The 23,665-nt window shown below is 50.0% G+C and overlaps 1 protein-coding gene across 1 annotated transcript in view; it reads left to right on the forward strand.

Moving 5' to 3' along the window:
- WDR59 (WD repeat domain 59) overlaps positions 1 to 23,665 on the forward strand; it is a 66,737-nt gene that overhangs the window by 23,186 nt on the left and 19,886 nt on the right. Inside the window, exons 7-18 of the mRNA XM_054389659.1 lie at positions 16 to 104; positions 942 to 1,058; positions 1,972 to 2,049; positions 3,617 to 3,773; positions 7,683 to 7,762; positions 10,414 to 10,546; positions 13,254 to 13,378; positions 14,139 to 14,303; positions 16,389 to 16,484; positions 18,269 to 18,425; positions 20,430 to 20,499; positions 20,632 to 20,785. Of these exons, the coding sequence (XP_054245634.1) occupies positions 16 to 104; positions 942 to 1,058; positions 1,972 to 2,049; positions 3,617 to 3,773; positions 7,683 to 7,762; positions 10,414 to 10,546; positions 13,254 to 13,378; positions 14,139 to 14,303; positions 16,389 to 16,484; positions 18,269 to 18,425; positions 20,430 to 20,499; positions 20,632 to 20,785 (1,421 nt within the window). The remainder of the gene's footprint in view (positions 1 to 15; positions 105 to 941; positions 1,059 to 1,971; positions 2,050 to 3,616; positions 3,774 to 7,682; positions 7,763 to 10,413; positions 10,547 to 13,253; positions 13,379 to 14,138; positions 14,304 to 16,388; positions 16,485 to 18,268; positions 18,426 to 20,429; positions 20,500 to 20,631; positions 20,786 to 23,665) is intronic.

Below are 23,665 nucleotides of genomic sequence, written 5' to 3' on the forward strand. Positions count from 1 at the left end.
CTGTTTGTCCTGCAGCTGGAGCTTCCCAGGTCAAATGGAACAAGAAAAATGCCAACTGTTTAGCAACGAGCCACGATGGGGATGTCCGAATATGGGACAAAAGGGTGAGTTGAGAGGGGTTTGAGCAGCTTGTGTGCATTCCCTCCTACCCAGTGCAGACAGCCCTCTGCTCACAGAGAAGTACTGAGGAAAAAAAAAATTCACTGCTTGATCTCAAATCTCTCTTGGGAGTTGATAGAAACCAGAGAGAATTAGGAGTCCATAAGAAAGTAGATGGCCTCCTTCTCCTGCTTGTAATCCCATAGTACTTCATTCTTCTACTGAGTAAAAAGTGTGGTTCAGGGCTGGAATTTGCCACACCTTCACAGGACCTGCAGCTAATTTTGCTGAGCTGTTAGCCTTTCCCCAGCAGGAGGGCATTCTGCCTCTCCTGTCCTTGCTGAAGTGTCTTCAGGAGGGCATTCTACCTCTCTGGCCCTTGCTGAAGTGTCTCCAGGAGGGCATTCTACCTCTCTTGCCCTTGCTGAAGTCTCTCCAGGAGGGCATTTTACCTCTCTTGCCCTTGCTGAAGTGTCTCCAGGAGGGCATTCTACCTCTCTGGCCCTTGCTGAAGTGTCTCCAGGAGGGCATTCTACCTCTGCTGCCCTTGCTGAAGTGTCTTCAGGAGGGCATTCTACCTCTCTGGCCCTTGCTGAAGTGTCTCCAGGAGGGCATTCTACCTCTGCTGCCCTTGCTGAAGTGTCTTCAGGAGGGCATTCTACCTCTCTGGCCCTTGCTGAAGTGTCTCCAGGAGGGCATTCTAACTCTCTGGCCCTTGCTGAAGTGTCTTCAGGAGGGCGTTCTACCTCTCTTTCCCTTGCTGAAGTGTCTTCTTTGATGCCAAAGAACTAAACCAAATATCAGAAGTCTTGTTCTAAGGAGGAAAATGTCTCTCCTTGCAGAAACCCAGCACTGCAGTAGAGTACTTGGCAGCTCATCTCTCCAAAATCCATGGTCTGGATTGGCATCCCGACAATGAGTACACACTGGCCACTTCCAGCCAGGACAACTCTGTCAGGGTGAGTGTTGCTTCTGGGAATCCTGCTTGGGGGAGAGGTCAGGATGGTGGAGCAGATCCTCTTCTGCTGCTGCTGAAGAGTTGAGGAGTGCTTGCCATTGCCTCTCTGCAGGAGAGGCAGAGAAGTAGTTGTGGGATTGGTGGACATCTGTTTGCCACCTCTCTGTGGTGGTTTGGGCAGCACTGAAGCTGAAAACAACCACTTCTGCCTGCTGCTTGCCAGGGGGCAGCTGGCCACACGTGCCAGAAGAGCCTTCTCCCCAAAATGCAGCGTTGCCAGCCTCAAGCTGATTACAACAACTCTGTGGGGGAGACACACTGGAGCTTCTGGAGCTCCCAACCTCATGTCAAATCAGGTTATCAATAAGAAGCTGCCTTCAAGTACTGCTAGGCAGGGCCTTTTCCTTGGGGGGAAGTAGTCTGCTTTGTATGTCAGCCAAATGGAGCTCATTTTCATTGAGGTGAGCTCTGAGGCAAATGCAATGGATGCCTGTGCCAGCAAAGCAAGAGGGTAGATTCTTCATTACCAAATGAGCAGCAACAGCAGGCTGGGTCTGCCTCCAGCCTGGACTGGCACATTGGCTGGCAGCCTGCAGGGTACCTTGGAGCTCTGAAAGCCCAAGCAGGCTGCCTTGTCTCCCTGCTCCAATGACTCAAGCTATGATCACTGTGAATATCACCCCAAGTCACTCCTTGTGGAATAGATGCTGCCAGATGCTGCCAGTTTGGTATTTGCCCTTTGGGGCCATCTCTGCTGCTAATGAATGGGATTACTAATCATGCTGGTGGGGACACCCTGGCATGTCTTTTGCTCTGTTTTTATATCTGCAAGCCACATGGAAAACTGCAGCCTGAAAGTACAGCCAGCTGACTCCTGCTTTGTCTTTCTGGTTGTTGTTTTGGTTTTGTTGAAGTTCTGGGATTACCGTCAGCCTCGGAAATACCTCAACATCCTTCCCTGCCAGGTTCCTGTCTGGAAGGCAAGATACACGGTGAGTGAGGAGCTCCCACCAGTCCTACTGGGCAAAGAGGTGTTAAATAAAATAGTGCTGAAGGGCTTCTCACCGGTTCTACTGCAGGACATTATTAAATTGATTTTTTTTTTTCTTTTTTATACCATCAGTTATGAAATTGATTTTGAAAATCCAGCTTGGTGCCCCAGAAAACTAAAATCTGCAGTGGGGTGTCCTCAGAAGAGATGGCTGGCAGTGTGAAATCTAACATGGAAATGTTAGAGTGGGTCCAGAGGAGGCCACAAAGATGATCAGAGGGCTGGAGCATCTCCCCTGTGGGGACAGGCTGGGGTTGTTCAGCCTGGAAAAGAGAAGGCTCCAGGGAGACCTTCAAGCATCCTTCCAGTACCCGAAAGGGGGCTACAGGAGAGCTGGGGAGGGACTTTTGACAAGGGCTGGGAGTGACAGGACAAGGGGTAATGGCTTCAAACTGGAAGAAGCTGGAAGATTAGACATTATGAAGAAATTCTTCCCCATGAGGGTGGTGAGGCACTGAAAGAGGTTGCCCAGAGAAACTGGAGGCTCCAGGCCTGGAAATGTTCAAAGCCGGGTTGAATGGGGCCTTGAGCAATGTGGTCCAGTAGAAAGTGTCCCTGCCCATGGCAGGGGATCAGAACTACTTGATCTTTAAGGTCCCTTCCAACTCAAGCCATCCTGTGATCCCAGCCTTGGGTGTCATCCTCCTGGCAGGTAAGAACCCAGGAGCAGGTGGTTGGCTCTGGGAGCAGGAGGCTCAGAAGGTGGCTACTGCTCTGACTGTCCTATTTTAGCTCTCTGCTCCAGTACTGGTGCCTGTTGCACAGAGCAATGCAGCAGCTGTTCCCTCTCTGAGTGCCTCCTCTACTCCCAAAGTTTCCAAGTGTGCCACGGTGGCCTCTTGCAGCATGTCAGACCCAAGAGCTGTTGCCTTTCATAGAGCAAGCAGCCAGCCACGTGAAGCTAAGGCTCTTAACATCAGTCACACCCATTCTTGGTTCTCCAGACAGCTGACTGTGGCCTGAAACCAGTGCTGTGTCTTGAACCTTTGATCCCCTTTCCCATGATGGGAAGACTGGGTTCCAGTGTTCCTCTGAGCACTGTGACCCTGAGCAGCTGCTGGGGGCTCAGTCCCCAAGCAGCAGTTCTCAACAGCTCCAGGCAAAGTGCTGTAAAGGTCCAATGGGAAAAGCCAAGGGTGAAATCCCTGCAGCCTGACAGCTGAGAAGTGAGGAAGCAGCAGAGGGAAGTAGTGGAGATAAGAGAGCTGCATTGACTATCCCCAAGTCATGACATGCTACAAAATAATCAAGCTGATGTGGTGGTGTTAGGTCACAGGCTGGACTTGATGATCTCAGCCTCAATAATTCTGTGATTCTTTTCTGTTGTGAGACACTGGTTTGGCACAGCCAGCTGCTTTGGATCCCCCCACCTCACTTCCAGGCCTGCTTCTGTTTCCTGCTGAGCTCCTGCATTCCTGTTAGGGCAAGGAAGGGATGAGAGCGTGGTAAGAGCAGGATGGGAGCAGAGCTCCCCAAGGCTAACTGGAAGGGTGTTTCTCTCTCTCAAGCCTTTCAGCAATGGGCTGGTGACAGTGATGGTCCCCCAGCTCCGTCGGGAGAATAGTCTCCTCCTCTGGAATGTCTTTGACTTGAACACACCTGTCCACACTTTTGTGGGACACGATGACGTGGTGCTGGAGTTCCAGTGGAGGAAGCAGAAGGAAGGTGAGTCCAGGGCTGGATGTGCTCTTTCCCTTGCATTATGGCCCTCAGCTAACCAGGGCTGTGGAAGCCTGGCTCCTGGCTCCATTGCTTATGCTCTCCCCATTTGACTCTTGTCTTTCCTTGGAGGAGCTCCCACCCCCTATTCAGCACAGCCTCCACCCCCCAAGCTGCAGCTGCGTTATGCTTGGTTTATGGCACTGCCCACTGAAGTGTTGCCCTGTTGTTGCCATGCTAACAAAGCTGAGCGGGTCAGTGGTGACCCTTAATTGCTGCCACTCTCCTGTGAATGTGTTTTTGGTTCTTCCAGAAAGCTGGGGAGGGACTTTTTAGGATATCAGGTAGTGACAGGACTAGGGGGGATGGAACAAAGCTGGAGGTGGGTAGATTCAGACTGGACGTGAGAAAGAAGTTCCTCACCATGAGGGTGGTGAGAGCCTGGAATGGGTTGTCCAGGGAGGTGGTTGAGGCCCCATCCCTGCAGATGTTTAAGGCCAGGCTGGATGAAGCTCTAGCCATCCTGATCTAGTGTGGGGTGTCCCTGACCATGGCAGGGGAGTTGGAACTGGCTGAGCCTTGTGGTCCCTTCCAGGTGATTCCATGATTCTGTGAAATGGCACAACTGATTGCATGATTCTGTGAAATGGCACAAATGATTAGAGTGGTGCAGAGTGCAGGTGCCCTCCCTCTGCTCAGAGCTTGGGGCTGACCACTCAACCCCTCACATCACTGTCTGGAGCAGCAGCACCCAGCAGACCTCAGACCCAGGGAGCTCACCTTGTCTGTGTGCTAGCACAGGCAGGGGAGGAAGAGCATGGGGTAAGAGAGGCTGCTTTTAGAGCTCAGGCCTGACTACATTTTCCAGCCTAGGCAGCTAAATATAGGAAATTCCATCTTAGAGGTTGGGTGACCACACAGAGCACAGCTTTGCTTCCAGCCCCTCAGCTGCCAGCCACAGAACACACGTCTGGCTTTGATGCCACTCATGGTATGGCTTTGCAGTGCTGTGTCCAAGTTCTGCTCCAGCCCTCTGCTACCAGCCCTCTGCTGGGGCAACTCACTTAGGTCACCTTCTCCTCTCTGCCTTGCTTTTCCTCTTTCAGAAAGAGGAGAGTGATGCAGAGCCGTGTGAGGATCTGGAGGTGCAGTCTGAGACAGGTTGTGAATGAACATTGAAGCAGGCATGAAGCACAGCTGTGTGGTCTTAGCTGAGGCAGTGGATGTGTATCTGAGGCTGGAAGTTATGCTTGTCTCAAGCAGCGGAAAGCAGCCACACAAGTTTACATGCAGCAAGTGACAGAAGAGGAAACAGCCTCAAGTTGTGCAGGGGAGGTTCAGGTTGTTTATTACACAGAATCACAGGTTGTTAGAGGCTGGAAGGGACCTTGAAAACTCATCCAGTCCAACCCCCCTGCCAGAGCAGGAGCACCTAGAGCAGATCACACAGGAACACATCCAGGTGGGTCTTGAATATCTCCAGAGAGGGAGACTCCACAACCCCCCTGGGCATCCTGTTCCAGTGTTCTGTAACCCTCACAGTGACAAAACTTCCTCCTGTTTCCATGAAATGCCTCAACTTCCACCACTGCCCCTTGTGCTGTCTTTGGGCATCACTCAGCAGAGCCTGGCTCCAGCCTCTGGGCACTCACCCTGCACATCTTTATCAACATGAATGAGGTTACCCCTCAGGCTCCTCTGCTCCAAGCTAAACAGCCCTCAGCTCCCTCAGCCTTTCCTCAGCAGGGAGATGTTCCAATCCCTTAATCATTAGGAAAAATTTCTTCCTCATCATTAGGAAATATTTCTTCCCTTCATCATTAGGAAATATTTCTTCCCTTCATCATTAGGAAAAATTTCTTCCCAGAAGTGGTTCTCAGGCCCTGGCCCAGGCTGCCCAGGGAGGTGATGGAGTCACCGTCCCTGGAGGTGTTGAATAGCTGCCTGGATGTGGTGCTGAGGGATGTGGTTTAGTGGCAGTGGCTTAGTAGCAGTGAGCTCTGGGTGAGTGACTGGACTGAATGATCTCAAAAGATCTCTTCCAATCTCACCAGTTCTATGATTGTGTGAAGCATTTCCAGTCTGCTTCAATGCAGAGGCCACCAAGACAGCACAGGTCTCCTTGTGCAGAGTCTGCCATGCTGTATTGACACAGCCCCTGTGCCTCAGCAGAGGGGTGGAGGCAGCAGCTGTGCAGCAGCAGATTCTTAAGTGGAGCAGCTGCTGGACAAGGGAAACTTTAACTGCATCCCAAGGCTTAAACTTGGGCATAAATAGGTCTGTGTCCCTTTATCTGGTGGTAGAGAGTATGTGGCTAGATGTATTTCATTACAGCCTGGACTTGTCTTGGCATCACCCACATCTTTCAGAAGGAGAAAAGGGGAAGGGTGGAGCCAGCTTCTCTTAGGTTAGAAATGTTTTACATCCTCTGCATCTCGAAACAGATAGGATGAACTAAAAGATATTTTTTCCTTGGCACTCAGCGTACAAATCAATCTGTTTCTCAGCTGTGTTATTGCTTCTATTTAGAAATAGAAACAGCTGACAGAAATATTAGAAATCATCCCAGATCAATAGTAAGTAGTTCCTGGTAGCTACTGTGCAGAATGCATATTTTACATTAAAATGCATAGTAGAAATCATAAAAAAACAGGCATCTAGTTGAAGGCCTGTAGCTCATGGTGTTCCCCAAGGTCAGGACTGGGTCCAGTCTTGTTCAGTATCTTCATCAGTGACCTGGATGAAGGGAGCAGAGGGGACCCTCAGCCAGTTTGCTGGTGGTACAGAACTGGGAGGAATGGCTGAGACCCCGTGAGGCTGTGCTGCCAGTCAGCCTGACCTGGCCAGGCTGGACGGCTGAGCAGAGGGGACCTCAGCAAGTTCAACAAAGGCAAGTGTAGGGTCCTGCACCTGGGGAAGAAACCTGCCCCCTGCACCAGTACAGGTGAGGAAAGCAGCTGGAAAGCAGCTCTTCAGAAGAGGACTTGGGACTGCTGGTGGACAACAAATTGTCCATGAGCCAGCAGTGTGCCCTTGTGGCCAAGAAGGCAAATGGTCTCCTGGGGTGTGTGAAGAAGGGCAAGGGAAGTTCTCCCCCTCTGCTCTGCCCTGGTGAGGCCACATTTGGGTCCTCCTCTGGGCTTCCCAGTTCAAGGGAGAGAGGGAACTACTGCAGAGGATCCAGCAGAGGCTACAAAGACACTGAGGGGCCTGCAGCATCTCTGTGAGGAGGAAAGGCTGAGAGCCCTGGGGCTGTTGAGCCTGGAGAAGAGCAGCCCCAGAGGGGATCTGAGCAATGCTCAGCAAGAGCTAAAGGGTGGGGGGCAAGAAACTGGGGCCAGGTTCTTGTCAGTGGTGCCCAGGGACAGGACAAGGGGCAGTGAGCACAAACTGGAACCCAGGAAGTTCTACTTGAGCAGGAGGAGAAATTTGTTTGGTGTGAGGGTGCTGGAAGCTTGGAGCAGGCTACCCAGAGAGGTTGTGGAGTCTCCTTCTCTGGAGAGCTTCCAACCCCTCCTGGCCATTGTGCTCCTGGGCAAGCTGCTGTGAGTGCCCTGCTTGAGCAGAGGGGTTGGATTGCATGATCTCCAGAGGTCCCTTCCAACCCTCACCATGCTGGGTTTCTGTGATTCAAATAAGTGTTGTAGTAGCTCCTGTTCACTCCTCTCTGGCACACTTTCATCCTATTCATTGCATTTGGTGCTTTTTGCTGCAGGCTGCCTCCCAGTTAGAGCTGTGGTCACCGTGGTGCAGGGAGGCATCCAGGCTGTTGCAGCCAGGTCAGCATGAAGCAGAAAAGGACTCACTCAGCCTTTGTCCATTGGCTGTCCCTGCTGGCTTGCTTGAATCTGTTTGCACTCATCCTGGGGCTCTCTGCTGTCAGTGGGGTCTGTCAGTTTTCTCTGTCCTTTCTAGGTTCCAAAGACTACCAGCTGGTGACCTGGTCCCGTGACCAGACCCTGCGGATGTGGCGGATTGACTCTCAGCTGCAGAGGGTATGTAAGCCTTCTCCTCTTGGGCTCCCACAGTCTTCTGCCAGGCTGCCTTCACCTCCTTTTCCTTCTGCTCCCATTCCCTTCTCTGGCATCCTAGAGCTGCCAGCTGCCACTGCACTTTCTTCTTCAGCTCTGGCACAGAGACCTGTGAGGAGGCCTCTCTGTGTTTGTGCCCCAAAGTCCTCTAGAGAGGGTGGAGATCAGCTACTGCTGGCATTGCTACTGAAGATGCCAATTCCTTGGCTGCAAGACTGTATGACCCTTCCCTTGGCATTCCAGGTATCAGGTAAATGTAGGAATTGTGCCCTCTGCTCCCTCCCCTGTTCCCTTTTCCTCTTAGGCTGGTGCAGGCAGTGTGAATCCTGCTGTGCTGTCTGGCAGCAGTTACAAATTGCTGATGCAGTTACTAGACCCACTGTGCTGGGTCAGGGTTGAGGTTCATATGGCCACAATGGCCCACAGTGCCCTGTCTCATCTTCAGCTGTGGATGGCTTGGAAGGGGATAAGAACAAGGCAGGTTTGGAGTGATGTTACTCTCAAATGCCCTGCCAGCCTCCTGCAGTTTGGAGCTTAGTAGCTTGATGAGTATCTTTGACAGAGCTTGATGAGTTTCACTTCTCTAGACTGGTTGTGTCTTTCCTTGGACCTCTAACTTTTGGTCACCTGAAACATCAACAAGGAGTTTGATGCCTTTTTTGCATAATGTGTGGAAACTCAGCTCCTTCCATGTGTTTATCTTGCAACCTGCTTCATTACACTGAAGATGAAACAAGCAGCCACCTTGTCTGTGCTGCTGGAGATTCTGGAGACCTCCATCATATCCCTCCTCAGCTGCCTCCAAGTCAAAAGGTGTTGGTTTACTTAGAATCATGGAATGGACTCATGGAATAGTTTGTTTTGGAAGGGACCTTTAAAGCTCATCCAGTCCAACCCCCCTGCACTCAGCAGGGACATCTGCAACTAGAGCAGGTTGCTCACAGCCCCATACAACCTCACCTGCAGTGGTTCCAGGGATGGAGCATCTCTTACCTCTCTGAACAACCTGGGCCAGGCTCTCCCCACCCTCAGTGTCAAACATTTCTCCCTTCTGTCCACTCTCAAGCTCCCTCTTTCAGTTCAAACCATCACCCCTTGTCCTGTCACAACAGGTCCTGCTCAATAGTCTGTCCCCAGCTTTCTTAGAGGCCTCTTTAAGCAGTGAAAAGCCACCAAAAGGTCTACCTGGAGCCTTCTCTTCTCCAGGCTGAACCACCCCAACTCTTTCAACCTGGCAGATGTGCTGCTCTGCATCCTGTTCCCTAAGTCAGCCTGAACTTGCTGTTCTTTCCCCTACCTTTGCTGCTTTACATTTGTCTGAAGTTCCTCTTTCATTTTAATACAGTTCCTCCTGTAAGGTCCTTCTGTGCTTGTTTGCAGTCAGCTACTCTTGGTACTACCCTGAAAAAGGCTTGGTTGGCACCAGCGAACCTGGTCATGTCACTATTCACCTCCTGTTCCAGGTTTTTAATGAGTGTGTTGAGAAGCATGTGTCCCAGCACAGGTCCTGCAGGTCTGTACCATGCCCCTTTGCTCCTTCCTGATAGATATGTGAACTTTTGATTTCTTGCCTGTCTTTAAATCAATTGTTCAGCCATGTCAGAGCCTCTCCTCTTCCTCTTTTGTTCTTGTATTTGGATCAAACTACAACATGCTGGCACCTTGCTGCTGAGATTTGCTACATCATACCCTTATGCTTTCTCCTCCCTTCTGTTTCTTCTCTTCATCTTCCCTGTTTTCTTGTGCTGCAGCTAAAATAAAAGTCTTCATGGTCTCCTAGATACAGGAGCTAGAACATTAGAGCCTCTAATGTGTTACCTGGGTGCCTGGAAGGTGAATATCAAAAGCAGAAACTGTGCTGCTCTCAGATCTGATCTAAAAAAAACTAAACCACCTTTGACAAATTCATTCAAGGAATTGAAGTCATAGCATCTTTAGTTTTGGTTGAAGTCAAACCACTGTTAGTTAGACTGACCCTCTCAGTTCAGTGGCTTTGTAAGGGAGCAGGAGATGTGGCCAGGCTGCCTGAGGTAACAGAGCTGGGGGTTCTGGAAAGTGGAAGATTCATAGAGTCATAGTTTGGATTGGAAGGTACCTTAAAGATCATTCAAGTTCCAACCCCACTGCCATGGGCAGGGACACCTCCCACCAGCCCAGGTTGCTCAAAGCCTCATCCAGCCTGGCCTTGAACACCTCCAGGGATGGGGCAGCCACAACCTCCCTGGACAACCTGTGCCACTTGTCTTGGTCAGAGAAGCAATGCCAAGATCTAAGTCCTGACTTGTGTGGACAGACCTGCCTTCCAAATCCAACTCCCTGGAGAAAGGAGCTGTTTAATGGTGACTCTTCCCACAGCTTGATTCCTGTTATCCAGCACAGAATCATAGAATGGTTTGGCTTGGAAGGGACCTCCAAAAGCCATCCAGGCCAACCCCCCTGCAGTCAGCAGGGACATCCTCAACTAGATCAGGCTGCCCAGAGCCCTGTGGAGCCTCATTTTGAATATCTCTAGAGACAGGGTCTCAACTCCCTCCCTGAGCCACCTGTTCCAGTGTTCCACCACCCTCATGGTGCAGAATTTGTTCCTAGCACCTGGATGTGTTTGTTCTTTCCAGCTCTGCGCTAATGACATCCTGGATGGAGTTGAGGACCTCATTGATGGCATTTCTCATCTGCCAGAGCCAGACAAGACCCTTCACCCCCAGGACTCAGAGCCCCAGCATAACTCTGGGCATGGGGATGAGGAAGGTGAGACAAGTGATGGGTTGTGGAACTTCAGACACCAGCTCAGTTTGTGCTGGGAAGAGGATGCATCTTGGTATAAGGAAATAATCACAGTATCACAGAGTGGTAGGGTTTGGAAGGGACCTCAGGAGATCATCCAGTCCAAGCCCCCTGCCAAGGTAGGTTCACCTAAAGAAGGTCACACAGGACCAAGTCCAGGCAGATTTGGAATGTCTCCAGAGATGGAGACTCCACCACCTCTCTGGGCAGCCTGCTCCAGTGCTCCATCACCTTTAAATTAAAGGGGAGAGTTAACTCTTTCACTGTCTCTGTTGAGGTCACCTCAGTATGTCCTGTGTGGTTTCTGGGGGGCAGGTCTGGCTTTGGTTAAGGTTTCCTTTGTGGCCCAACTGAATGAAAATGGCTTTTCTGTAGCAGGGCAGGTTTTGCTGCAGATGCCACCACTGCAAGATCAATGCATGAGGAAGTCCATAGGTAGGAATTTGAGTTCTTTCCAGCCTAAAAGCTATTGTGGCCTGTTGCTGTTTCACCCTGGAGGTGGCTGCATTTCAGCTGCAGACAAAGTCTCTGTGTTCTATTAGTCAAGCACCTTGGGGGATCTTTGAAGAGCAGATAAATCAGAAAGCACACCAGCTGCTTCTTTAGCTCACAGCTCTCCTCACTGGCTGCTGCCTAGAAAGGATCTTGAGGAATCCAGACAAATATGTGGGCTTGGGGAGATTAGAAACTTAATTGGAAGGAAATAGGAGGACAAGACAAAAGGAGAATGCTGCTTGTACTGGAAAGCTCAGAGGTGGCTTTTCACTAAGTCTTAAGCTAGAAATAATTATCTTCCCTGACAGCCACTGATCTTCCTTTAATCCCTTTTTCAGCCTCTTTTTGTGGTGTATATCTGAGCACTGCAAGAAAATGACAAACAGGGATGAGACGTGAAGCATCCTACCTCTCCAAGTCCAGCAACCCACTGGGCAGCAGTAAAGGCAGATGGGTTTGTCTCAGCAGCAAAGCCAGGAGCTTGTAGAAAAAGCCTTATTAAAAATGGACAGGGTTTTGTGTTTCTGCTAGGAATAGTCTGCAAAAATCAACATAGCAATGGTCAGCAAGAGCTAAAGGGCAGGGGAGCAAGAGGATGGGGCCAGTCTCTTGTCAGTGGTGCCCAGTGACAGGACAAGGGGCAGTGGGCACAAACTAGAACCCAGGAGGCTCCACCTGAACAGGAGGAAGAACTTGTTTGATGTGAGGGTGCTGGAGCCCTGGAGCAGGCTGCCCAGAGAGGTTGTGGAGTCTCCTTCTCTAGAGAGATTCCAACCCCCTCTGGCCATTATGATCCTGGACAAGCTGCTCTGGGTGCCCCTGCTTTAGCAGGGGGGTTGGACTGGATGATCCCCTGAGGTTCCTTCCAATCCTTACTGTGCTGGGATTCTGTGATACTGTGAGCATGAGGATGGCAGCTGGATAATTAGGACTTCCCCTTATGTCCTTGGAACCATCATCAAAAGATACATTTAGTCTTTTTAGGAAGTGATGCCACAGCAAAATCCCCTTTCAGAAGAAGCTGCTCCTGTCCTCATGGAATCACAGAATTGTCAGGGTTGGAAGGGACCCTAAGGATCATCCAGTTCCAACCCCCTTGCCATGGGCAGGGACACCTCACACTAGATCAAGTTGCCTAGAGCCACGTCCAGCCTGGCCTTAAAATCCTTCAGGGATGAGGCTTCTACCACCTCCCTGCACAACCTGTTCCAGTGTCTCACCACCCTCATGGGGAAGAACTTTCTGATGTCTAATCTAAACCTGCCCTCCTCTAGCTTGGATCCATTCCCCCCAGTCCTGTCACTATCCAACACCCTCAAAAGTCCCTCCCCAGATTTCTTGGAGCCCTGTTCAGATACTGGAAGGCCACAATAAGGTCTCCTCAGAGCCTTCTCTTCAGGTTGGAGCTTCATAGCAAGAGTCAAAGCAAAAGCCAGACACAGCCATAGGCAGTGTCCAACTCTTCTGAAACTCACTCAAGTTTGCTATCTTAACCATATCCTGCAGTGTTTGCCTGGCTGTTTAAATGAGTTCTGGCCTTCAAGGCTTATTGTCTTCCTGAAGGCAGTTGGTGGTGGAACTGGAAAACTAGACCCAGCATTTAGATGAGTCTTTAAAGACTATTAAAGCAGTGGAGTGGAGTGCTTTGCAACATTAAATGCTGCTACAAATAAATGAAGCCTCCTCTGCTAGGGCTTAGAAATGTCTTCTTCTGTCTCCCAAAGCCTTCCTGTGCTTTGGAAGCATTCCCTGAAAGCCAAGAGTGCTAGGAGGTGAGTCCCAAAGACCAGAAGTCCACCAGGAGACTGCATGGGCAGCAGTTTTTTCCCAGTAAACCCAGGGGCTCCAGTTCAGCTGTTTGTGCCTTTGGAGACGGGCTCTCAGCTGAGTAAAGGCAGCCCATTTAGGGCTGTACAGGGGACAGGCAGCTTCTGTAACCTTCCTATGAAACCTGTGTGGAGGCAAGTGTGGGTTTTTGAAGAGCAAGGCTCAGAAGCCTGCCTCTAAACACCAGCTGAGACCTTCCAGCTCGAAGATCTTTGCCAGGTAAAGGTCACAGCTCCGTGTGTCAGAAGAGCAGAGGAAAGCCAGCTGTCTTGGCTGCCTCCTGGCATCATGTGCCAAAAAGTCTGTCCATCACAGCTTGTCTCAACCTCTTCTCCATCTTTTCTGTCAGCCTTAAAAGAAGATTTCCTGAATGACCCCCTGGTGGGAAAGAAAAGTGACCAGCTGGGGCTGCCTCAAACGCTGCAGCAGGAGTTTTCCCTGATCAACGTGCAGATCCGAAACGTCAACGTGGAGGTAAAGATCCCTTTGGCTGGCTTGTTAGGAGGGGATGTGGGCAGGCTGTGGCTCACCAGAGCTTGGTGAGGGGAGCCTTCTTTGCTGCAGTCACTGCTGTCTGTAAACAAGCTTTATTTTGAGCTGGAAAGATCCTCTTGGCCAGGGGTAGCAGGAAAGAGGATAATCCCAGACACTGGGAGTAAGGGAAGTGTTTCAGCACAGTAAGTGCACTGGCACTGGGCCCAAAGAGGCTGGACAGTGTTTTCCTCCCTGCCTAGACTGCAGAGTGCAAAGTGACTTATTCCACTACATGCAGCTGAACTCATTTCAACTGCTTCTGATCCCCATCTGCTGAGCCCTCCCTGTCCTGCACTTTCTCCCTCAGTTCTGGCATCTGCCTTGCACTCCAAACAGCGTGTCTGAGCTGGCAGGAGGCAGAGCACTGGACTGGAATGGGAGGCTTGGGGCTGCTGCTTGTCTCCTTTCCCCACCCCTGTGGTTTCCCAGCTCATGGCATGATCCTGATGTAATTTTCTGAGACCTTAGATGCTGCCTGTTACTGCTGTGCTGGGCCTAGAGCTCTCCACAGCACTCTGCTGGTGGAGCCCGGTCTGTCCCCATTGCCTCGGGTGTTTTGCTTGTTCTCTGAGCTCACTGCCCTCACAAACAGCAGAGGGGTGTGCAGAGGAATCAGCCCCTCAGCATGAATCTAAGCCACTCTTGGGTTTTGAAGATCCTTGGAGCTGTAACCGCAGAGCAATTCCTTTTCCTCACACAGATGGATGCAGTGAGTCGGAGCTGTACGGTGTCGGTGCACTGCGGCAACCACAGGGTCAGGATGCTGGTGATGTTCCCTGTCCAGTATCCCAATAATGCTGCACCTTCCTTCCAGTTCATCAACCCAACCTCAATCACTGCTTCCATGAAGGCAAAGCTGCTGAAGGTGTGTGGGGAGCCTGTGCTGGCTTTATAAACCTGGGCACTTGGTGTCTAGATGAATGACACAGTCCTGACCTTGCTGGAGACATGCAACAGGTCTTGAACTGATATGCTTGGACGTGATGATCTCTGAGATCTTTTCCAACCTGGGTCATTCTGTGATTATGTGCTGTGGAGCTGCCAGGGTGAGGCTTTGCAGACCAGAAGTTGCCTTTCCTCCTCTGGTGCTCGTTAAATGTGTGCTTCACTGCTGCTAGTTCCAGTGTGATGTGTATCATGGATTCCCAAGATTGGTTTGGTTGGAAAAGCCCTCTGAGATCATTGAGTCAACCCAACCCCACCATGGCCACCAAACCATGGCCCCAAGTGCCATGGCCACACCTTTCTTGAACACCTCCAGGCATGGGGACTCCACCACCTCCCTGGGCAGCCTGTGCCAATCCCTGACCGCTCTTGCAGCAAAAAAAATTTTCCTCATCTCCAGCCTAACCCTCCCCTGGCACAATTTCAGGCCATTTCCTCTCCTTCTATCACTATCACCTGAAACTAGGGAGAAGAGACCAGCCCCAGCTCACTGCAACCTTCTTTCAGGGAGCTGTAGAGAGCAATGAGGTCTCCCCTCAGCCTCCTTTTTCTCCACATTAAACACCTCCAGTTCCCTCAGCTGCTCCTCACCAGCCCTGATCCCCAGACCCTTCCCCAGCTTCATTGCCCTTCTTTAGACATGCTCCAGCCCCTCAATGTCCTTAAGGCATGGAGTGAAGAGCCCAAAACTGACCCCAGTACTCAAGGTGTGGCCTCACCAGTGCCCAGTACAGTGGCTGAGGATCTCTAACATCCTTCTCCTCAGGCAGTTGCCCCCAAGCCCATAATGGATACAATGACCAGCAGAAAGACAAGATACATTTTTATGAACTGGAGTGTTGCTTCCTGCTCTCCTCCACAAACTGCTCTAAAAATGAGGGAACTTTTTATGTAGGTCCTACCAATTCCATCCTAGATACTTGATCATCTAGCATAGGAAGTCTCATTTCTGGTGAAATCCTTTCCCCAGAAGCAACTTGATGGATCAGTTTAGGCTCCTTCCTGGAAAAAAAATCCGATGCAATTTGCCACAAGATAGTATGGAACTTATGGGCTGCAGGAATACAGAAGCCTGGTTCAGAGTTAATCTAGGTGAACCCTCAGTGCTCTGACCAAAGCACAGAGCTGTTCCTCAAAGCAGACAGCACACCAGTGGTCAGTGTGGGTCAGTGGATCTCATGGGGGAATGTCTTTGGCCTCTCTGCCTCCTGGCGTCTTAGCTGCTCTGCAGATAAAAAGGGCTGTGGGGCTACATTTCAATATCTGAAGGAGACCTAGAGGAAGGCTGGGGAGGGACTGTTCATAAGGGATTGGAGTGATAGGATGAGGGGCAATGATTTGAAGCTGGAGCAGGGCAGATACAGGTTGGACATCAGGAGGAAGCTCTTCATAATGAGAATAGTGAGGCACTGGAACAGGTTGCCCAGGGTGGAGGTCCTGTCCCTGGAGATGTTCAAGGACAGCCCTGGGCAGCCTGCTCTAGTTGGAGGTATCCCTGCTGACTGCAAGAGGGTTGGACAAGATCATAGAATCATAGAATTGTCAGGGTTGGAAGGGGCCTCAAGGATCATCCAACTCCAATCTCCTTGCCATGAGCAGGGACTCTTCACACCACAGCAGGTTGCTCACAGCCACCTCCAGCCTGGCCTTGAAAACCTCCAGGGATGAGGCTTCCACCACCTCCCTGGGCAACCTGTGCCAGTGTCTCACACCCTCATGGGGAGGAATTTCTTCTTAATATCCAATCTGAATCTCCCCATTTCTATTTTTGTTCCATTCCCCCCAGTCCTATCACTCCTTGACACCCTAAAATGTCCCTCCACAGTTTTCTTGTAGTCCCCTTCAGATCCTGGAAGGCCACAAGAAGGTCTCCTCGGAGCTTTCTCTTCTCCAGACTGAACAGCCCCAACTCTCTCAGTTGCCCTTTGATGGTCCCTTCCAAGCCAATCTGTGAATCAGGTGTGGATGCATGCAGGACTGAAGCTGCATTTTGTCCCTCTTGCAGATCCTGAAGGACACTTCCCTGCAGAAAGTGAAGCGGAACCAGAGCTGCCTGGAGCCCTGCCTGCGTCAGTTGGTCTCCTGGCTGGAGTCTGTTGTGGTATGGAGAACTGCCTGGGCTTTCTGCCCTACTTTGTTATCTTCTCCCACCTCCCACACTTCTGACCCTGCAGTGAGAGTCCAGCCTCATTAGATGTGTAAATAGACACCCCCCCCGCCTTTGCCCTGTGCCTGGCCATTAAGTACCTCTGGTTAATGATGAAGAAAGGAGCAGATGATTAGGTGTGGGTTTGGTTCCAAAAATCAGGTTTTTTGCTACTTGGGTTAGCAGCAGTGGCTGGGGGCTGGAGCACCTTAGGGATGCATGCTGGCTTCCCAGCTCTGTGTGTGTCTCACTGAGATGCCAGGGCATGGTTATCATCTGAGGGAGAAGATAAGAGGAGTCTGGGAGCTGATGCATTCATTCCTCTCTGATAGGCAATGGCAGATGACTTAACCTTCTCAGTTCTACTCAAATATCCTATTCTAGGGTCTTTTTTATTTTTCCCCTGAGGAAAAAACCTGTGAAAATCTTTTCTTTTTTTATTTCTGAAGCCTTATGCTGAGGTTTTGTAAGGATGGTACTGCAGATAAATCCAAGTCACACTGTGCCCTTAGCTGAGAGATCTGTGATACCTATTCAGCATCCCAGTGTCAGGGATTGAGGCTTGTGTGTGGGTGAAGCATTCCAGAGTGAATTTTTTTAGCATTTAGGAGGGGGTTGGAGCGGCCTCTCAGATTTCCTTTCTGAGAGATTTTGTTTATTCATCATAAATAAAAGGGTCTTTTTTTTGCCTCTTTTTTTCTTTCTTCACATGGAAGGACTTAATTCTGTTTGGTTTCATCAGTTATGTTGTAAGAGGGGGAACTTGCTCCATTGTGTGGAAATTTGATGACTCAAGCCAAGTGTTGCTGACTTGGAAGAATCCCTTTAGACATAAGCTGCCACAGTCTTTATCCAAATGAATGCAAGTTTCTGCCAAAATTCAGAGAATTAGGACATTTTTGCAGTTGGAAAAGCCCTTTAAGATCATCCAGTCCAACCATTCTCTAATTCTCCTAAGCCTGCTGCTAAACCATGGCCCTCAGCACCACATCTCTGCCTCTTTGAAACACCTCCAGGGATGGGCATTCAATCACCTCCCTGAGGAGCTTGTTCCAGGCCTTGACAACGCTTCCAGTGAAGAAGTTCCTTCTAATGTCCAGCCTAAACCTTCCCTGCTGCAACTCCAGGCTGTTTCCTCTTGTCCTAAGGCAGCCAGGGTTGGGAGTTCATAGAATCATAGAATCAACCAGGTTGGAAGAGACCTCCAAGATCATGCAGTCCAACCTATCACCCAGTCCTATCCAATCAACTAGACCATGGCACTAAGTGCCTCATCCAGGCTTCTCTTGAACAGTTCCAGCTGAATAGGCCTCAGGTCCCCCAATATTTCACACCACATCACTCCAAGACTTCCAACCTGCCTTTGACCCCTTCCAGTTGTGTGATATTTCTGTTTAAAGAGCCTTTGTCTTACTTACATCATTCAGGACACAGTTATAGCTCAGCTCTCTGTCTTGAGAGTCCCATCCAGAGTCTGCAGATCAGGTTTTCTGTAGTTTTTTCCTGTTTCACCCCAAGTTAAGCTCTGTATTTCAGCACAGCTGTGGTGGGAGAGAAATCTCTGGACAAGCAACCAGAGAAGGCCTTTCCCGAGAGGTGGATGTGCTTGGAAGTGTCTTCCAAGCCAGAGCAGGGACCATGTGTCAAAGATGAGCACCTCCCCTGAGGCTGCCCAGTGCTGCAGCTGGGTTTCCTTCCTGCAGTAGCAGGAGTGTGACCTGAGGTAACTTCTGTTGCAGAACCAAGAGGACAGCACATCCAGCAACCCCTATGCTCTGTCCAACTCCGTTACACCTCCCCTGCCCACCTTTGCCCGCGTCTCCAATGCCTATGGCTCTTACCAGGACTCCAACATCCCATTTCCACGGACATCAGGAGCCAGGTTCTGTGGTGCAGGTGAGCCCCATCCACTGATAGCTACCTGGGGAAGGGTCCTTTTCCTGTCTTGGGGGGAGCTCTTGCCTCTGCACAAGGCTTTGGTCACTGCCATACCATGGCAATTGGTGTGAAAGCAGAAATGTTGTGGGAAATTGAGAGATAATAGAACTAGTGGGGTGTTAGGGTTTGGAAATAGAGGGCTAGGTGAAGAGATGCTTTGCTTGTGGCAAAGGTGTGTCCAGCAGGTCTAGGGAAGTAGTTCTACCTCTCTACTCTGCCCTGATGAAACCACACCCGGAATACTGCATCCAGTTTTGGGCTCCCCAGTTCAAGAGAGACAGAGACCTGCTGGAGAGAATCCAACAGAGAGCCAGGAGGGTGATTAGGGGACTTGAGCATCTCCCCTGTGAAGAGAGACTGAGAGCCCTGGGGCTGTTTAGTTTTGAGAAGACTGAGAAGGATCTGATCAATGTCTATCAATATCTGAGGGGTGGGTGTCAGGAGGAGGGGGCCAGGCTCTTTTTGGTGGTTCACAGTGATAAGCCAAGCAACAATGGGTTCAAACTTGAACATAGAAGATTTCACCTCAACATGAGGAGAAACTTTACAGTGAGGGTGACAGAGCCCTGGAACAGGCTGCCCAGGGGGGTTGTGGAGTCTCCTTCTCTGGAGACTTTCCAAACCCAGCTGGATGCATTCCTGTGCAGACTACCCTAAGTGATGCTGCTCTGGCAGGGGAGTTGGACCTGGTGATCTCTGGAGGTCCCTTCCAACCTCTGTGATACTGTGATCTCAAAGGCATTTGCAGATCTTTTCCAGAGGGCTGGGAATAGCTGTTTGTCTTGCTTAGTTCCATCATCAAACTGCTGGGCAGATTCCAGCTCTCAGTCTTGACAAAATTCCTGTGATTACCCCTTTCCGAAGCCATATTCTAGTTGCTAACCACTCTTTTGTCATTCTGCACCTTTCCTGTTGTACAGAATAGCTTCCCCAAGGTCGTTGGGAAACAGTGGACAAGGACAAAGGGGTAGGGGGCACAGACCTGAACATCAGAAGTTCCATCTCAACATGAGGAGGAACTTCTTTAATTTAAGGGTGATGGAGCACTGGAGCAGGCTGCCCAGAGAGGTAGTGGAGTCTCCATCTCTAGAGACATTCCAAACCTGCCTGGACTTGTTCCTGTGCGACCTTCTTTAGGTGAACCTGCCTGGGCAAGGCAGGTTGTACTCAGTGATCTCCAGAGGTCCCTTCCAACTCCTAACCATTCTGTGATTCTCCTAAATGGGAGATGTGAGGTACAATCACAGCCAGGTTTCCAAGAAAGGCACAGTTCAAAGATCATTGTTAAAACCCAGGTCAAGTTGTGAGTGAGAGCTGCTAGGTTTCACTGAGCTGTTTCAGATGCAAACATGCCTCCTCCAGACCTGACCACATCCCAGTCTGGGCAGGTTTAGAAAGCTGCTTTGTCATGCAGGCCTCACTGAATTTGCAGTAAAGCAGAGCAGAGGCATTTCATTGAATAGCTCAGTGAAAACTTGCTGAGGCCTGAAACTCTTGCCAGGAGTGGGTGGCTGAAGACACTTGAGATGCTGTAACAAACAGGGTAGGGCTTGTGAGAGGGTGCTTTGGAGTTTGGCTTTAGGTGGCTGGGGATTAACCTTTGGAACAGATGAGTCGTGCAAGCTGCAGTGCCTTCTGTGCACAGCTAAACATCACCTCACTTTGCCTCTGGACTTGACAAATTCTGGGGAAGACTTTTAAACCATGAGTGTGTGTTTGTTCATTTACTATCTTTCCTCTACCATCTGTAAGCCACTTGAGTTGGTGTTTTTCGAGGCAGTTACCTCCACACGAGGTGCTCTGCAGTAGGTTTGCAGGGAGTGGATCGGGGGAAAATGAGATTGTCTGTTTGTAGGTTAAAAGCACTCAGGGGAGTGGGCAGGCACCCAGCTCTTTAGCTACCAGGTTGCCCTTTTGTAAAGCACTCCTGGATGATCTTCATGCCCTGCTCTGTCTCTCCAGGGTACCTGGTGTACTTCACAAGACCCATGACCATGCACCGTGCAGTGTCCCCCACGGAGCCCACGCCCAGGTGAGCTACTGACCCTCCGAAAGGACCGACCTTTGGTGTTAGCACAGAGAGCCTGCTCCCAGACCTCCCTGACCCTCAGCAGAGCAGTTTGGTGGGGGAAAGCTCCTTGAAGGTGTCCTCTCTTGCTGCCAGGTCCCTGTCAGCTTTGTCAGCCTACCACAGTGGCCTCATCACCCCGATGAAGATCCGCACAGAGACCCCAGGCAACCTGCGTCTGTACAGTGGCAGCCCCACGCGCAGCGAGAAGGAGCAGGTCTCCATTAGCTCCTTCTACTACAAAGAGAGGGTAAGTACCAGACAAAAAAAACCCAAACCAAAACCAAAAACACTTGCCTAATGCCTCCTTTTTGGTGATCTCACTTCCCTTCATACAGCTGTAAGCATTGCTGTTAACAAAAGCTTCGTAATTCCTCCTGAGAAGGCATCTGTCTACAGGCAGCGATGTAAAAATGTCACGTGGATTTATCTCTTCTGGGTAACTTCTTTACTGATCCTCTCTAGCATTTGACCTGCTTATTTTGATACCTCTCCACAGTGACCATTACAACTTTCTTCAGTACATTACACTGTCTCCCTTTGCAGTGGGTTAAAATCTCACACTTCAGAAGTTGTAGTCTCCGGCTAAGTACACACAGACAACTCTGCTTTTCTCTGTGCTCCCTGATGGATGTAACTGCAAGGGGTTGTGACTCTCTGCAGCTTACTGACCACCTCTCTTGGATTATGAGATATATTTGGGTTGTTTCTGTCCAGATGTCTCTTTTAGGGTTGTGTGTCCCTTTGGACTGTTTTAAACACACATCCTTTCCTATATGATTCTCTAAAGACCTTCCAATCCACCTACTTCTGGTTTAGGTCTTGCTGTCATTGCTGTTCACAAGCAAGACTTTGGAGAGAAGAGTGGAATTGTTTCCTGCCAGGACGTAATGGGTGAGAAAGACCCATTGGTAATTGTAGGGTTGGCCCTAGGGTAGTTCTGAAGAAGCTGAGGGCCTGGAGCAGATGCTGTGTGAGTAATCAGCCATGCAGCTTGCTCAGAAACAAACCCTGCTCCAGCAGGGAGGTGAAATGGCTTGCAAAAATCCACAGCAAGTTTCCAGCAAGAGCCTGAGAATTCAGGACATTCAAGTAGTTTGCCCACTGTCCATGCTGAGAGCTTCCAGGGCCCCTAAGGAAAACTGAGAGCTGTCTGCACTCTGCTGCAGTAGAGTTTGGGATCTCCTGTCCCAGGAGTCTTCCTGTGCTTCAAAAGAGGTCTTGCTCTGCCAGTAGTGCTGACCATGACAGCCAACCTCTGTGGGACTGTGTCCTGCTTACCTGCTTCTTTTGGATGAGAGAGCAATTGGTGCTGCCTGGTAGAAGAATTACAGCCTGTTCTAGTCTTTGCAGGAGAGTTTATTTAAGAGCTACCTCTGTCCTCTGCAGCCTGCTTGTCTCTCGCACTCAGCTCTCTTAAGATGACAGACAAGGCTAAAAATAACACCTGGAAGCAGCTTGGTGCAATTTCATGTGACCTGTCTCATCCAGCCCTTGTGTATTGATGGCAACAAGAGTTTTGTCAGGGGGTGGGGAAGAAAAACTCAAGAGGACAAAGCATGTGTGTAGCCAGAGCTGCAGAAAACCAGGGACAAGTCCTGTGTTCCCTTCCCCCTGCCAAGCTGTCTCCTCACACATGCTGGGTTGGAAGAAGTGGAAGGGCCCTAGGAGGGAGCTAGCTCAAATGTTCTTACAGATGAAATGGTTCTGAAAAACCCAGATATTTTTTCTCTCTCTTCAGCAAAGTTTGTTGTTTTTTTTTTTTTTTTCCCTAATTCTTCAGGAGCTGATGTGGTGGCCTCTGTTAGATCAGGGTGACTTCTTTTTTTTTCTCCTGTCATTTCACATTAAGGCTTTTCAAAAGCCCAGGCTCTGAGTCTTAACTCCTTGCTCTGAAGCTTGGATTTTTGCATTAAATAAAACCTGAAATGTTATGTGTTAAACTCTCCTGTTACATAACCCCAGCCTCAAAACTGGATTTTGTCAGCCACAGCCAGGTGTTTAAATCTCATCTGGCAACCACTGGCATTGCTTCTGCTAGCAGAGAAACGGATTTGCCTATTGCTAGACAGGAAATCTGTCATGTTCCCATCAAGGCAAAGGAGCTGCTGAATCCAGCAGAGATCTCCTTAGGAAACCAAAATGAAACTAAAGCTGGCCCCAAGCCTCTCTGCTCATTTAAATACAGAGATACACACAGAGATAGCTCTTTCTCACTTTTAGTTCACACATGCACTCTCCTCCTTTCTTCCTCCCTCTTTTTTTCACTCCTCAAAACCACCCCAGTGAAGAATAGTGGCCAGCAGAAAGGAGAAGCTTTATCCATGCTGTGGTAACACCACCAGCATTTCAAACCTGGGTGTCTCTTAAACAAGGTGGCAGAACTGTGTTGTTCTCCCCCCAGTTAGAGAGGGTTGGGCCAGTGGGAACCTGGGTGCAGCTCAGCCTTGTCTGAGCTGTACGTGGGAGTGGGGACAGCAGTGTCCTCATGCCTCTCATCAGGAAATTTGGCAGAGCTTCTAAACTGCTGCTTCTCAGGATATTCCCTGGTGCTCCCCTGGTTGCAGACCTCTCAAACTCACTCCGCATGGGAGTGCAGGCTGGCAGCAAGGTGAGCAGGACTTTGTGTAGGGACTAAGCTTAGTTTTGCTTCTCCACTCTACCAAATTTCCTCCAACTAACCCTTTCCTCCTTCTCTTGGTGGAGGAACAACCTGTAGCACAAAGCTACAGTCTCCTGCCTGTGGGGCCCTGCAGCCAGCCTCACCCCTTGGCTCCCTGACTGCAGGCTTGTCCCAGCAGTGAGATACAAGGGAAGGCAGAGGATGAAGGCATGGCTGATGGTCCTGACTGCCCATCATCAGCTGGAGATAAAATGCATTGCACATGACACAACCATTTTTATTGTTCTAGCTCTTACAGAACTCTAACTGAAATTCTCTGTTCAACTGAGTGCACCTTTGAGTGCTCTGAGAGACTGCATTTAGTGTTGCTATAATGCTGTTGAGTACTTAATGAAATGTCTGCAAGTTCCTCCTGGAAGCCTGCTTTGGAGCTGTTCTGCATAGTCAGTCAGTGAATTCCATTGCTCATGCAACCTGTATGAATTCCTCATGCTATAATGACAATTT

Source organism: Indicator indicator, chromosome 19, assembly GCF_027791375.1.
Source record: "Indicator indicator isolate 239-I01 chromosome 19, UM_Iind_1.1, whole genome shotgun sequence".
Taxonomy (NCBI): Eukaryota; Metazoa; Chordata; class Aves; order Piciformes; family Indicatoridae; genus Indicator; species Indicator indicator.